At 59.5% G+C, this 13,105-nt stretch overlaps 1 protein-coding gene across 20 annotated transcripts in view; it reads right to left on the bottom strand.

Annotated features, from left to right (window-relative positions):
- ABLIM2 (actin binding LIM protein family member 2) overlaps nt 1-13,105 on the bottom strand; it is a 143,853-nt gene that overhangs the window by 48,936 nt on the left and 81,812 nt on the right. For 11 of the 20 annotated variants that reach the window (XR_008958419.1, XR_008958418.1, XR_008958424.1 and 8 more), the window contains exons 9-11: nt 11,850-11,909; nt 8,349-8,426; nt 1,375-1,521 (exon numbers count right to left, since the gene is read on the bottom strand). Coding sequence is in view for 3 of the 20 variants with exons in the window: in XM_057309710.1 (XP_057165693.1) it covers nt 1,375-1,521; nt 8,349-8,426; nt 11,850-11,909 (285 nt within the window). In the remaining 17 variants the exon portion in view is untranslated. The remainder of the gene's footprint in view (nt 1-1,374; nt 1,522-8,348; nt 8,427-11,849; nt 11,910-13,105) is intronic. The other 9 variants (XR_008958429.1, XR_008958421.1, XR_008958428.1 and 6 more) reach the window with 1 other exon arrangement.

The raw sequence follows: 13,105 nt of genomic DNA, 5'->3' as shown, positions 1-13,105 counted from the left end.
CAGCGCACCACTGGGTGGGGGGGGCATCAGAGACTGTGTGGCTCAGAGTCGGCATGTGCCACACAATGCTGGGCTCTGTGTGTTTGCTGACACTCATGGAACCCTGGGAGCAGGACTGAGGGTGACAACGCCCCACACCCACGTGCATGTGTGGCGCCCCCTGGCCCCAGGGCTCCAGGGCACTCGCAGCGGCACTACACGTGGCTGAGGGCGCCGTGAGCCAGTCTGCACAGGAAACTCAGGCTCCAGCCGGGGGTGGGGGGGTGGCCCAGGGCTGCCAACGCGGGGACGGGAACTTGAACCCAGGCCTCTAGCTCTGGCTCCCGTGGCTTAGAGGAAGCCTGAGGGGCAGTTACGGAAACAGACAGCAGGTGATCTTTGGGGCAAAGAGGCCTGGACTTGTCTCGACTCTGCCGCTGACCATTTGGGGGAGCTTGGCCAAGCCAGCGGACCTCTCCGACCCTTGTGCGGTGCTGTCCACCGGCGCTCAGACCAGACGCCAGATGATAAAGCCCCACGCACAGCTCGGGCACGTGGTAGGTCGGGGCAGGTTGGGACCCATCCTTGTCCCGCCTCTTAAGGGGGCTCGTCGCCCAGATCCTCTGGGTCCCAGGTGACCCCTGTGGCAGGAGGCAGCCAGGAGGGGCGCCTGCTGGCTGCTGAGCAAGGGAAGTGGGGTCCTTGTCACCTCCTGCCCTGCCTCGGGGTCTGCGGCAGGGCCCAGCCTCTGTGACAGCAGCCCACGGAGCATGGCGCCCTGAGACTCAGCCCCATTTCCGGAGAAGCAGACAGGAAGGCCCGGGGACACATGTGTATGAAGGTCCTGGGTTTTCCTGCCCTGGGGGTGCGCCTGTGCTGGGCCACCCACACGTGGACGGCACACGGGCTCAGGCCACCAGCTGGCAAATTGCACGTCCTATCTATCCCAGGTACCCACAGCCACACTCGAGTCTCAACACCACCAAAGAGCAGGGAACATCAGGATCGGACTCCACGTGAGCTGGAGGGGAGCCGTGAGAACGGAGTCACTGGGGAGGGACACGCCCGTGGAACACTAGGGAATCCGTCGTGTGTGGTCCAAACAGGTGGTCAACGCACGGGACTCACGAGACAGGGGGGCAGGCCAGCTTCTGAGGGTGGCAGCTCTCCTCCACCCTGCGTATTTCCTAACCCCTCCCCCATTGAAGGAGACCCTGCAGACTCACCCCTTCAGGGGCCACCTGTGCCCGCAAGGGTGGGGGCAGAGCCCTTGGAGCCTCTTGAAAGGGGATGCACAGAGGCCATCAGACGGGATTACAGGAGGCTGAGGGTCAGAGGGGGCGGAAGCAGACGGGGCCCTTGCCGTGGGCACACTGCCCGCCACGGGGGCCATACCTCATGACAGCTCTGCCTGCCCGCCACCGAGTGGCTGATGTACGGCGAGTAGGAGATCATGTCGGGGCGGTCGATGTTGTAGATGGCCTTGCTTTTAGGAAGAGCAGCCAAGTCCCTGTAGTCGAGAATCTCATCGCCCAGCTTCGCCTGGTAGAGAGAGCAGAGGGCACTGTAGACTCCCAGACCAGGGGCAGCAGGTGCTCCGGCAGCCCTGTGGACAGCGGGGCCCAGCCCAGGAGCCACGCTCTGTGAAATGGGGTGAAGAGGCAAAGGCACACGGCGGGGGGCCTCATGGTCACATGGGCCTGGGTCCCTCAGCCCCACCATGGAAGACCACACACTCCTAAGGAAGTGTGTTCTCTAAGCCTCTACTTGTCTCCCTGCAGAGTGGGACAGATGGTTGCACAGGACAGCCCCAGGGTCAAAGAGGTAGAGCCTGTCACCTTCCTGGCACAGAGCCCAGCAGACAGCGAGACTCAGCCCATGGCCTAAACATACCTACATGCATCTATGCGTGCACACACACAAACACGTGCAAACATGCACAGATGCGAATGCACACGTGTGTATACGTGCACGTGGATACATGGATGCATACATATCGGCACATACAACATGCATATGCATGTGCACACAGAGACCCATGTGTGGATACATGCAGTTGGCACATGAAAACACATGCATACACAAGCACACGTGCACACACATGCCTGCATACATAAAACATGTGCATACACAAATGGCACATGTAGGCACTGAAAGTCGCAAGCACATACACACGTGCCTGCACGCAAACACACATGTTCACGCATGTGCACACATAAGACAGATGCACACACATGACATGCACATGTGGGCATGCACTTAAATATGTCCCTAGCGAGTGCATGTCTGTACACACACATGCAAGCACCATGTATACACTGGTGCACACGTATGCACACGCACATAGACGACGTGCCTACGACAGAGCTACTCTCCCCACTCACTCACTCCCGCTGCCGAACACTAGCACACGCACTTGCACAACTTGTATATGTCCATACCCTCTCACACACCCACACTCGCATAGACACCACACACTCCCTCTCTCACCCACCACTGCACACCAGCACATATGCTCACACACACTCCCACACCAATCCACATTCACACCCCTCATGCCCACACACTTGCTCGTACACACAGAGTCACACACCGGCACATATATTCACACCCCCAAACTCACACCCATACATGCACACAATTCCCGTGTAATAGCACACACTTGCACACATAATCACACTCACCCAAACCACTACACACCTACACACATACCCGCACTCACACGCGGTTGCACACACACTCGGCAATTTTGACCACTTGAGATATGGCAGCAAAAGGCCTGGCACCTGACGGGCTGGCTGGGGTAGGTCTTCAGGTGGGGCTAGGACCACATACAGCCCACGGCAGGTGCTCACGGCTGACGCACACAGAGCCACTGCATTTGCTCAGGTGAGGGCCCCCCAACCGCTTACTCTCCTGTGACTTGGCCTTCCTCTGCATCGCCCCACTGCTCTGAGCTGCTGCCCCCACGTGCCGCTCCTCCCTGGCTGCAGGGGCGGCTGGGGGCACGTGGCAGGCTGAAACATGGCCCCGAGCTGGGCAGGACAACACGCACAACCCTCAGCTGTCACAGCAGGGGTGACCATCCGTGTCAGTTCCCGTGCTCCTGTTGTGGGTGCCAACGTTCCCATCTATCCGGGAGTGGACATGCGTGGTCACCTCCTCCCACCATGCCCCCCTCAGGATTAAGCTCAGCCTGGCCTTGCCGGCCGTAGGCAAAGCTGGCAGTCACGCTGCCCCCACCAGCTTGGCTCTACCTGGATCCCGACAGAACCTTCTGCACAACCCCAGGCCCCGCAGTGACCGGGCCAGGGCCAGCATGGGCCCACACTCCTCTCTGTTGTGGGACGAGCTGTCTCTTTCCAGCCCAGGTGGCTCTGGTCCAGGCCCTCACTGCTCACACCGACACCCGGCAAGAGCCTCCGGGGGCATCCCTGCCACACCTGCGCTGCTCACACATCGCCCACAGAGGCTGCTCTGGATCCCCAGCTACAGCACAGCGTCCTCCAGCTCGAATCTTCCAGCAGCCTCTCCAGGGGGGTGATGCAAGCCCTCGCTGCGCTCCCCAAATGCAGGGTTGACATTCCCGGCCTGCTCCCCCTGCGGTATCTCCTCCCTGTGCCCCCAGCATGCCCGGCTCAGCCCCAGGTTCAGTAGCCCCAGCCCACCTCCCCTAGGAAGCCTCTCCTGACCACCAGACTCCAAGGCTCTTATGAGCTGGTGGGTGCTCTTGGGGTGAACGCTGCCATTTGAGACGCTGCCATTTGAGAGAGGGAACGTCTGATGTCTCAGACCTCTGACTCGGCCTTGTGGAGCCCTGGGCACGATTCAGCACACTTGAGTTCCAATCCGAAGTCCGTCGTTTGTAGTCAGGATGGGCCCCGATCAGAATTTCTGAGCTCTTCCTCGGGGGCCCTTGTGCACCTGCTTAACCTAGAGACTCACTCCTCTGCCCATGCTGCCTACCCAGCCGAGCTCCCTACAGCTCCCCGGCCACCTGCAGCCCGCAGGCTTGCCTCCGGCTGCTCTCCCTCTCAGGCCTCTTTGCCCACTCACCCTCTGGTTCTTCCAGACTCAGCCTAGGCCTCCTTCTCTGAGAGACCGGCCCTGCTCCCCTCCACCATTTGGCTTGGATGTTTGTCTCCATTAAGTAAAGGTGCTGATGTGGGTTGGCACATAAGTCTCCCATTCTCTGGAACGAGTGGTTCCTGGGGGTCCATGACTCTGGTTTATTACAGAGTCTCTCCCTAACCCCATGCCTGGCACGGCAAGTCCCTTGGGGCGTGCTTGCCAAACTGAAATAAAATCCGTGGGGCATTTGGTAAAATCAGGTGGATTCTCTGGGCCGTTTTACAAGACGAGAACACCACCCAGGTCTTGTCCACCCTCTGGATTTCACGATCATCAAATGCTGACAGTGGAATGAGGGGCTGGGTGAGGCCTGCGTTCACGGTCCCTGTGCAGGTGGACTCCCTTCCCTGCCCCGGACCCTGTGGCTGTCAGCCCCACTATGCGCGGTTGGCGAGGTGGGTCCTGACCTGGGTTAGCCCCTGCTGATCCCTGAACAGCAGGGATCAGAAAGGCGGCTCGAGGGCACCGATACTGCCCGCCCCCACCCTGGACAAGGGCTCAGCTCCTGGCTCCCCAGCATCTGTCCTGCTCGGGAGGCACACAGATCCACTTCCTCCCATTGCCGGCCTTGGGGTGGTTGCCGTGACAACGGGCTAGGCTCTCTAATTGGCAGAAGGCCACTGGGACGTCTACATGTTCTTGTGATTTCTCTTCCCTATTTTCTCTCCCATACTCCGTCCAGCATGATACACAATAATAATACACGGCCATCGACACCTAGTTACAGTAAGTGTCACTAATAATACACCGTAGTGGAATAATGCTCATTTTCTGCTACGCCTCATTACTGATTTACTGCCGTGCTGCAGAAAGGTTAAATATGTGCAGCATGACCTCATTTGGAAAAAAAATACACACAGCGCAGAGAGACCTACGGGGTGCACGGCACGGTAGCAGCAGGGCTACTCCGGCGGGTTGAATAGCGTATGGTGTCCACGTCCTCCCGCACCACCGGGCTGCCGGGCCGCTGGCACCCTTGCAAGCCACAACGGGGAGGAGGGCCACCCTCCCGAGGCCCCGCACAGAGCACGGGGTCAGGCGCGCAGTGGGCCAACCACAGATCGCAGCAGAGAGACGAAAGAAAAAGCAGGGCAGAGCCTTGAGAGAGGAAGGGCTTGTCCGCCAGACTCACGCCTCCTCGGTGCAGGAGTTCCGGGGATGTGCGCCGACTGGGTGCTCACCCCACCCTGATTTGGGGGGGGACAGCCAGGTGCTCTGGCCTGTGGCCTGCCTGGTGCCCAGGAGGGCAGACGTGTCCAGGCTGGGTTCTGGCCACAGCGCCTGGAGCCCACGTGTTGCCATGGGACGTGTGTGCTCTTGGGTGGGGCTCCGAGGCTTCGCGGCTGTAATGCAGACAGATTTCCGCGGGTCTCTGAGCGGCATCTGAGAAGCGGGTGCAGCGACCCTGGGAGGAAGGAGGAGGGGGAGGTAGAGGAGGAGTGCGGGGAGCACTCATGTACCTCCATCGTGTCATGCGAAGAACTGGTGGTTCAGACTGGGGAGACTGGACGAAAGTAGCTTGCTCGGGGCCTTCTGTGTAAAACTGGAATCCAGGGCACCCATATGGGCCGAATGGGAAGTTTATCTAAGCTCAGACCATCCGCCTCGGACGAACGCACACCCGTAAGCGGCACTATGGACGGTCACGGGGCCTCTCAAGTAGCCGTGACCACCGTGGCCAGCGTCACTGCTCATCGCACGGTCACGGCAGTACCTCAGTCCTTGACAAATGCCAGTTCGTTTAAAAGAGGAGCTCTCACCTAGTGAGCGGTCAGCACAGGCTAGCGGCCACGGATGCCGGGTCCCCCACTGCGCGCTCCACAGACCTTATCTCGCTGAAGTAACAGGAAACATAACTAAGATCTTTCATGACAGTGACGGCTCCATGGGCTGAATCAGGTCCTGCCACAACCGTATTTTGAAGCCCTAACCCCTGGGACCTCAGGTGGGACTGTGTTTGGAGATGGGGTCTTTACAGAGGTGAGTAAGGTAAAATGAGGTCACGAGGGCAGACCCCGATCCAATCTGACGGGTGTCTTTATAAGAAGAGATTAGGACAGAGACATGCACAGAGGGACGGCGACGTGAGGACCCAGGAGAAGACTACAAGCCAAGGAGGGAGGCCTCAGGAGAGCCAGACCCGCCCGCACCTGGCTCTCAGGCTCCCAGCCTCCCGGATGGGTAGAGAATCCTGTTCTGTGGTTGGAGCCACCGGGTTACGGGACTTATTTGCTGTGGTGGCTGAGCTATGAGCACAGATGTCATACAGATCATCGCAGCGAGCGTTTGCGAAGTCCTCCCGTGGGCCCAGGGCTGTCCTCAGGGTTCCCACGCTGTCCTCAGCGGTCCCTGGACAGCAGGTACTGTGGGTCTCTTTTGGTACAGATGAGCTCTCAGAGGCTCAGAGAGGTTCATTGCTCAGCTAAGGGCACACAGCGGGTCTGATGACTTCAGGCTGCCTTTCTGTGCCTGAGTGCACATTCACAAAGGGCCACACTGCGATTCAGCCTCGGGGCTCATGACGGTCACGTTCCCCCAAGGAGTAAAGTACTTGGAATTGTTACCCGTCAGAAGTAGAGTCAGGAATGAGTCTGCATCCAGCTAGCATGAGATTCAGGGCTGAAAACGTGTCAGGAAGAGCAAATCCAGCCCCCACTGTGTGGGAGGAAACAGAGGTCCTGGCCGGGTGGGAAAGGGATGGGAGAAGCGACGTGCCCCAAGTCACCTGCTGTTTCTCGCAGTAGCGGAGCCAGGCCCAGACGCCCAGTCCAGGGCTTGCCCCTCCCCCATCCTGCTGCTCGAGGCTCCGGGCTCTTCCCCAGACAATGAAGTTCGGTACTTACAGGTAAATTAGCAAAAGTACCAACCTGCCACTGCTGATCCTGCCACCCAGAGGTAGTTGCTATTACAGAGCTCCCGGTCATTTTCATACTTGTGTGTGCACACATATGCACCCATACACACGCACCCCCATATGCACACACACCCATACACACAGGTACATACACACCCAGATGCACACATACACACACATCCCCGTATGCACACGTACACACCTGCACACACACACGTGCACACACAGCCATACACGCAGGTACACACACACCCAGATGCACACACCACACACACACACATCCCCGTATGCACACGTACACACCTGCACACACACACGTGCACACACAGCCATACACGCAGGTACACACACACCCAGATGCACACACCACACACACACACATCCCCGTATGCACACGTACACACCTGCACACACACACGTGCACACACACCCATACACAGAGGTACATACACACCCAGATGCACACACCACACACACACACATCCCCGTATGCACACGTACACACCTGCACACACACACGTGCACACACACCCATACACAGAGGTACATACACACCCAGATGCACACACCACACACACACATCCCCGTATGCACACGTACACACCTGCACACACACACGTGCACACACACCCATACACACAGGTACATACACACCCAGATGCACACACCACACACACACATTCCCGTATGCACACGTACACACCTGCACACACACACGTGCACACACACCCATACACACAGGTACATACACACCCAGATGCACACACCACACACACACCCATACCCCTATGCACACGTACACACCTGCATACACACACGTGCACACACACCCATACACACAGGTACATACACACCCAGATGCACACACCACACACACACCCATACACACACACACCTGTACACACACATACCCCTATGCACACACACACACATATACACATGTACTCTTTAATGAAAATGGGATCACACAACATATCTTCAACATGCTTCTCGTAGGAACACGTGAGAAACACTTCCCAGGGTAACAGGTGCAGATCTGTACCGCCATTTGCAGCGCCTGCCCAGTCCTACGTGTGCCCAAGTATTACTTATTCAGGCAAGCCTTAAGCTGTGGGACAGGGACACAACATTGATCTGACACCCCATGGACAACAGTTGCGAGCACATCTCTTTGGGCAGCATCGCCGTGTAACCAGGGAGTCCCCGGGTGGCACGACAGTCCTCGCTCAAGGCTCTGAGTCTGCACCGGCATGTGCCCCATGGCAGGGGCGTGAGTGCCGGCCCCGCACCCTGACACCTGAGGACGCCCCAGCCCCCAAGGGCACCGCAGCAATGACCCAGGCCCGGACCATCTCATCACCGGCCTCCCTGCTCTCCAACTCACATAGATCACGCGGCTTGGAGACCCCGAGGTGCTGGAAGCAGGTGCAGAAATGATGCTCTCAGAGGAGCTTCTGGTTTCCTGGAAAGGAGACAGGAGGAGACTGAAAGCAGAATATGTTGATGCTAGAACCTTCCAGATGCAATTATCACAGGTCACACTCCAACTAAAATGCCAGTAATGAGATTTTTTTTTTCAGGTTGAAAGAATTCTTAAAATAAACATGCGGACTTGAATGAGCAGCTGGAAAGCTATAATCAGACAGACGCAGCAGGTGACGGGGCGGCAAGCGCGGCAGCGAGCTCTATGCACAGCTGGAAACGCCCCGATGATCACCCGCCTTGCACGCACAGAAATTATCTGTGTTTCAGAGGACAGGAGCGAGTGATGCATTTTCAAGGGATTCTGCGCGCTCCGATGGCCAAGGCCATCCCTTCTACCCAGAATGTTGCTGCTCAGAGATGTGATTTTCCACCTATATTATGGGGGTGGGGGGTGATCGCTCATTCTATCAGTCCGGTCATCCGCTGTCGGACTCTATGGCCACCACATCTGTGACCTGCTCCTTGAACGTCCACCCCATCCCTCCTCCCTCCCAGACCACATCTGCTCCCCCCGAGGGGACGGTTTCTCTGGCCTCTCCTCTGTCCCCTGCATCAGGGCTGCCCAATCCTGCATGGACACCCTCCTTCTCCAGCTCTCAACCCACTCACTATGCCTACCTCTCTCTCCACCTGTAGGGCATGACCTGGCGGCTACCCACTCCTCCTGGTCCACCCTCTACCCCTGCCTGGACCGCACACCGCCTGGCTTTCCCAGGCCTCCCCAGCCAAGAAGGCGGGCCTGCCTCCCCACCCTGAGGACGGCTCCCCCTGGCTGCCTCCTCTCTGGCTGCCATCCCTCTAGGTGGCCCACACCCACTGCAGTGGTGTCAGCAGCCTGGGAAGGGCCACGGTATAGGCTGAATTAATTATGTCTCCCAAAACTCGTATGTTGAAGCCCTCTCTCCTAGCACCCCAGAATGGGACCCTGTTTGGAGAGAAGGCATTTAAAGACGTAATTGAGGTAAGATGAGGTCATCTGGGTGGGCCCTAATTCAATCTGATGGGTGTCCTTATAAGAAGAGATCAGGACACAGACACGTGCAGAGGGACAGCCACGAGAGGACGTCTACATGCCACAGAAGGAGGCCTCAGAGGGAATCGACCCGTCTCCACATTGAGTCACGACACTCAGGCTCCAGGACGGGGAGAGAATACATTTCTGCTGGTTGAGTGACCAGCCTGCAGCATTTTATGCAGTGGCCCCAGGACACTATCACGGGCCGTGGAGCCCTGCCCTCCCAGCTGGAGGACCGCCGGCTGCCCCTACCCTCAGCAGGACAGCAGCAAGGACAGGACAACATCAGGAGCAGATGGGAGGCCTGTAAGGCATGGGGGTGGCACCCGGGGGAATCTGATTACAGCCCTGGTTGTGCATCTGGGGAGGAATGAGAAGATGGAGAGGGTGTGATGCTAGGGGCCCACACCTCCGTGCTGGTCTGTCCCTGCCGCCCACACTCCTGGTTATTGCCAGCTTCCTCCAGGACCGGGCATGGGGCTGCCCCCTTCCGTCGGTGCCTGCCCTGCCTCCCAGGGCCCCGGCTGTGCCCCTGTGCTGGACGGGGCACTCACCCAGGGCTTCTGAGGGCCAGCGGGGCTCAGCTCGACCCCACGTTCAGTCTCGAGGCCTCGGCCTCCCCCAGGTCAGACAAAGCATCACATGCTGTCTGCGGAGAAGACCCCGAGCAGCTAACAGGTGTGTGTCTCTCCCTGGCCCTGTGCGCAGGCGGCCCATCTCACTGGCCCCAAATGAGGGCTGTACCCCTTTATACACATGGAAAAAACCCTTTGAGTCTCTGCTCCTTCTCTATAAGAGGGAAAAGCCCTCCTAAAAGGCACTTCCTCTTCTGAGGATCCCGCCAGAGAAGCGACGTGCTGGGGGCTCAGTGCTGGCCAGTTATCTTTGCTGTCACTTCGGCTCAGCTTGGGCTCAGGACAGGAAGCCCCTTGTTTGTAAAGCAGACTCACTGCGGGGGTTTTAAAGGAAAGGGAGCCTAAGCGGCCTGGCCCAAGGACTGCCCAGTGCTCCAGGAGCGCCTGCCTGCACGGGGGCGCCACCAGCATGAGCGGGGTGCTGGGGCTGCCTCAGTGATATGCTCCAGCACCACAAGACATCCCCAGGGGCAGCGCCTCCCTCTGTCCCTCTGTGCCCTGTCCCCAGATGGGAGGGAGCTGGGTCCTGGGCTCTCTCTCACTTTCCATCAGGACTCCCACACGCCCAAAGAGCCTCACAGTTAATCAATACCCACTGTGTTCTCGGGGGTGTGTTCATACCCGGGAGACAGACGGGCCTGTCTACTCACCCAGCACCGTCCCCACCACTCAGCCTGGCCTGGGCAGGCACCGTCCTGTAACAGCGACTAGGGCGCCTGGTTCTCACAGGGTCACATACCAGTCAACTGACACGGTGCGAGGGGTCCAATTCCTGCTCGCCCCCGTTAGAGCTGAGGGCTGAGGCTCAGAGAGGGCTGGCGGTCTGCCCGAGGTCACACAGCCGGGCAGAGGCAGAGCCGGGCTGCAGCCCCAAGGATTACTCTACTGCTCTTGGCTGCCACGGAGAATTCCATGGTCACTCACGTTTGGCCAGGCTGTCCTTGCACTTGGGCCTCTCCAGGTCCCACCACGGCGGGGAGCTCAGACCTCTGTGTATAGGGTGGAGTGGGGCGGGGCGGGTACTGCCTCTTGAGCCTGCAGCCCCGGTCCTCCCAGCCTGCAGGATCAGCCAGGCCAGCCCAGGCTCCCTCCCTCCCACCACGTCAGACCCCCGACCCCAGCCAGAGCAGAAGCCCACCTAACCCATCCCCCGCCGCCCTCACCTTCAGCGTGCATGGAGCTCCCCCACCCCGGCCACCTGCCAGGCTGGGGCCGCCCCTGCCACGACGCTGAAATAATCCCTCAGCGCACTGCAGATCGCTGGCTCCTCTGGCCCAGGCCCCAAGCCACTATGGGCCGAGCCCTGTGACCCTACTCTGGCACCATTTGCCAAGGCTCGGCTCCAGGAAGACATCCTCTCTCCTCACCCTGCCCCCCGGGCCCCACCCAGCTGCTCTCCCCACCCTGTTGCCCCTGAAACACCTGTACCCCGGAGCCTGCCCATCCCACGAGACATCAGGGAAATCTGCGAGGGGCAGGGGCCGCTCTGTCTCACTCATCTCTGCGCTCCACCAGCAGCCCGATGGTACTCAGTAGGAGCTCAGCGGCCAGCTGCGTGTGGAATGATCACATAACCAAATGACCAAGGACACACAGGGATGGGCAATCAGGGCCACCCTAGTGGACCCTCTGCAGACACCGAGAAGCCATCCTTGTCCTGGGGCGTGGCCACGCCCTGGAGGGATGCAGGCAGGGATGACAGAGGTCCCACCCTTGCCTCGCCTGTCCTCTCAGGGATCCCCGCACTTGCCTCTCTTCCTGGAGAGCAACTCCGAGGCACGGACCGAGCTGCTCCTACAGGTTCTGGAGCCTGGCAAGGAGGGCACTTGTTAAATGACTGATTACTGGTCAGTTAGTGGTGAGTTAGCTGTTGTCTGGATTACCAGGTTGCTGTGGGACCATCTCCACCGTGGGGGCTGCTCTCAGAGAGAGTTAGTGAAGCCCGCACCACCCCTGCTGCGTTTCCCAGGGGCCGGGTCCGCTGAGCTGACCCGCGGCTGACCGAGGCCGGCTGTTTCACGCTCCCTCACTGGCTTGCACGGAATGAACGATACAGGAAAGTACAGCTCTGTCTTCCCGTCTCGCAGGCCAGGAGCAGCCAGCCCAGCGGGGAGAAGGATCTGCAAGGGGACCCGTGTGCCGGCCCCGCCCCGGGTCTGTTCTCCCTTCTCAGGCGAGACAGAGCAGCTCTCAGGGGCCGGAGGGAGGGAGGGTGAAATGCGGGACAAGCAGGGCATGACCGGGGCCTGGATCCTGTCCCGGGACACAGAGGGAGGGCCCCGCGCGCCAGCCCCGGGCACAGCACCGAGGGGACAGCTGTTCTCAAGGGACAGCCTTGGCACCAGAAGTTCCGGGGCGTCTGCAGAGACACAGCCCAGGAAGCCAGGCCTGGCTGTGCAATGACCCTTCCCTTCTTCCCTGTCCGGCAGTCAGGGGACCTCCCTTCCTCTGGGCCAGTAGCTGCGGTCACTGAGGGCTGACCTCTGGGCTGAGAGCAGAGGGGGCTGCTGCTGCCAGGCCTGGCCAGGCCGGGCTCCCTGCAGGCCCCGAGGCCAGCTGCACAGCCGGCTCCAGAATCCAGGAGCAGGGCTGGGCATCCCGACCTGTCCTTGAGTGGGCTGGCCGCAGGCCTGAGTCCCCCTTTCTAACCCGGTCACTCTCAGGAGACAGGCCTGGAGGCTTCTCAGCATGTGGGCTCCCTCCAAGTCCCCCTGGCAGGCCTTCGGGTTGGGATTTGGGGAGGGGTCCCACAGACAAAGGTCAGGACCCTGTGGTCACTTCAAGGTCAAGGAGCTGCCTGGTTCGTCTCTGAGGCCCAGAGTGGCCCAGGGGCAGGTTTTAGAGAAGATTGTGAACTCTATCAGCCACAGTGCCCCTGCCACTGACTATGACCCGAGTCAGGTACGTGACAAACTGGGCACAGCCTGTCCCCTGCGAGCATGCCCAGGCCTGTGAATGTATTACCATGTGCGACCAAAGGGACCCTGAGCCTGATGTGACTAAGGA

The sequence above is a fragment of the Ursus arctos genome, unplaced genomic scaffold (genome assembly GCF_023065955.2).
Source record: "Ursus arctos isolate Adak ecotype North America unplaced genomic scaffold, UrsArc2.0 scaffold_9, whole genome shotgun sequence".
NCBI classification, from domain to species: domain Eukaryota; kingdom Metazoa; phylum Chordata; class Mammalia; order Carnivora; family Ursidae; genus Ursus; species Ursus arctos.
Note: the sequence above shows the minus strand (reverse complement) of the source record. Positions and strands in the feature narration are given on the sequence as shown.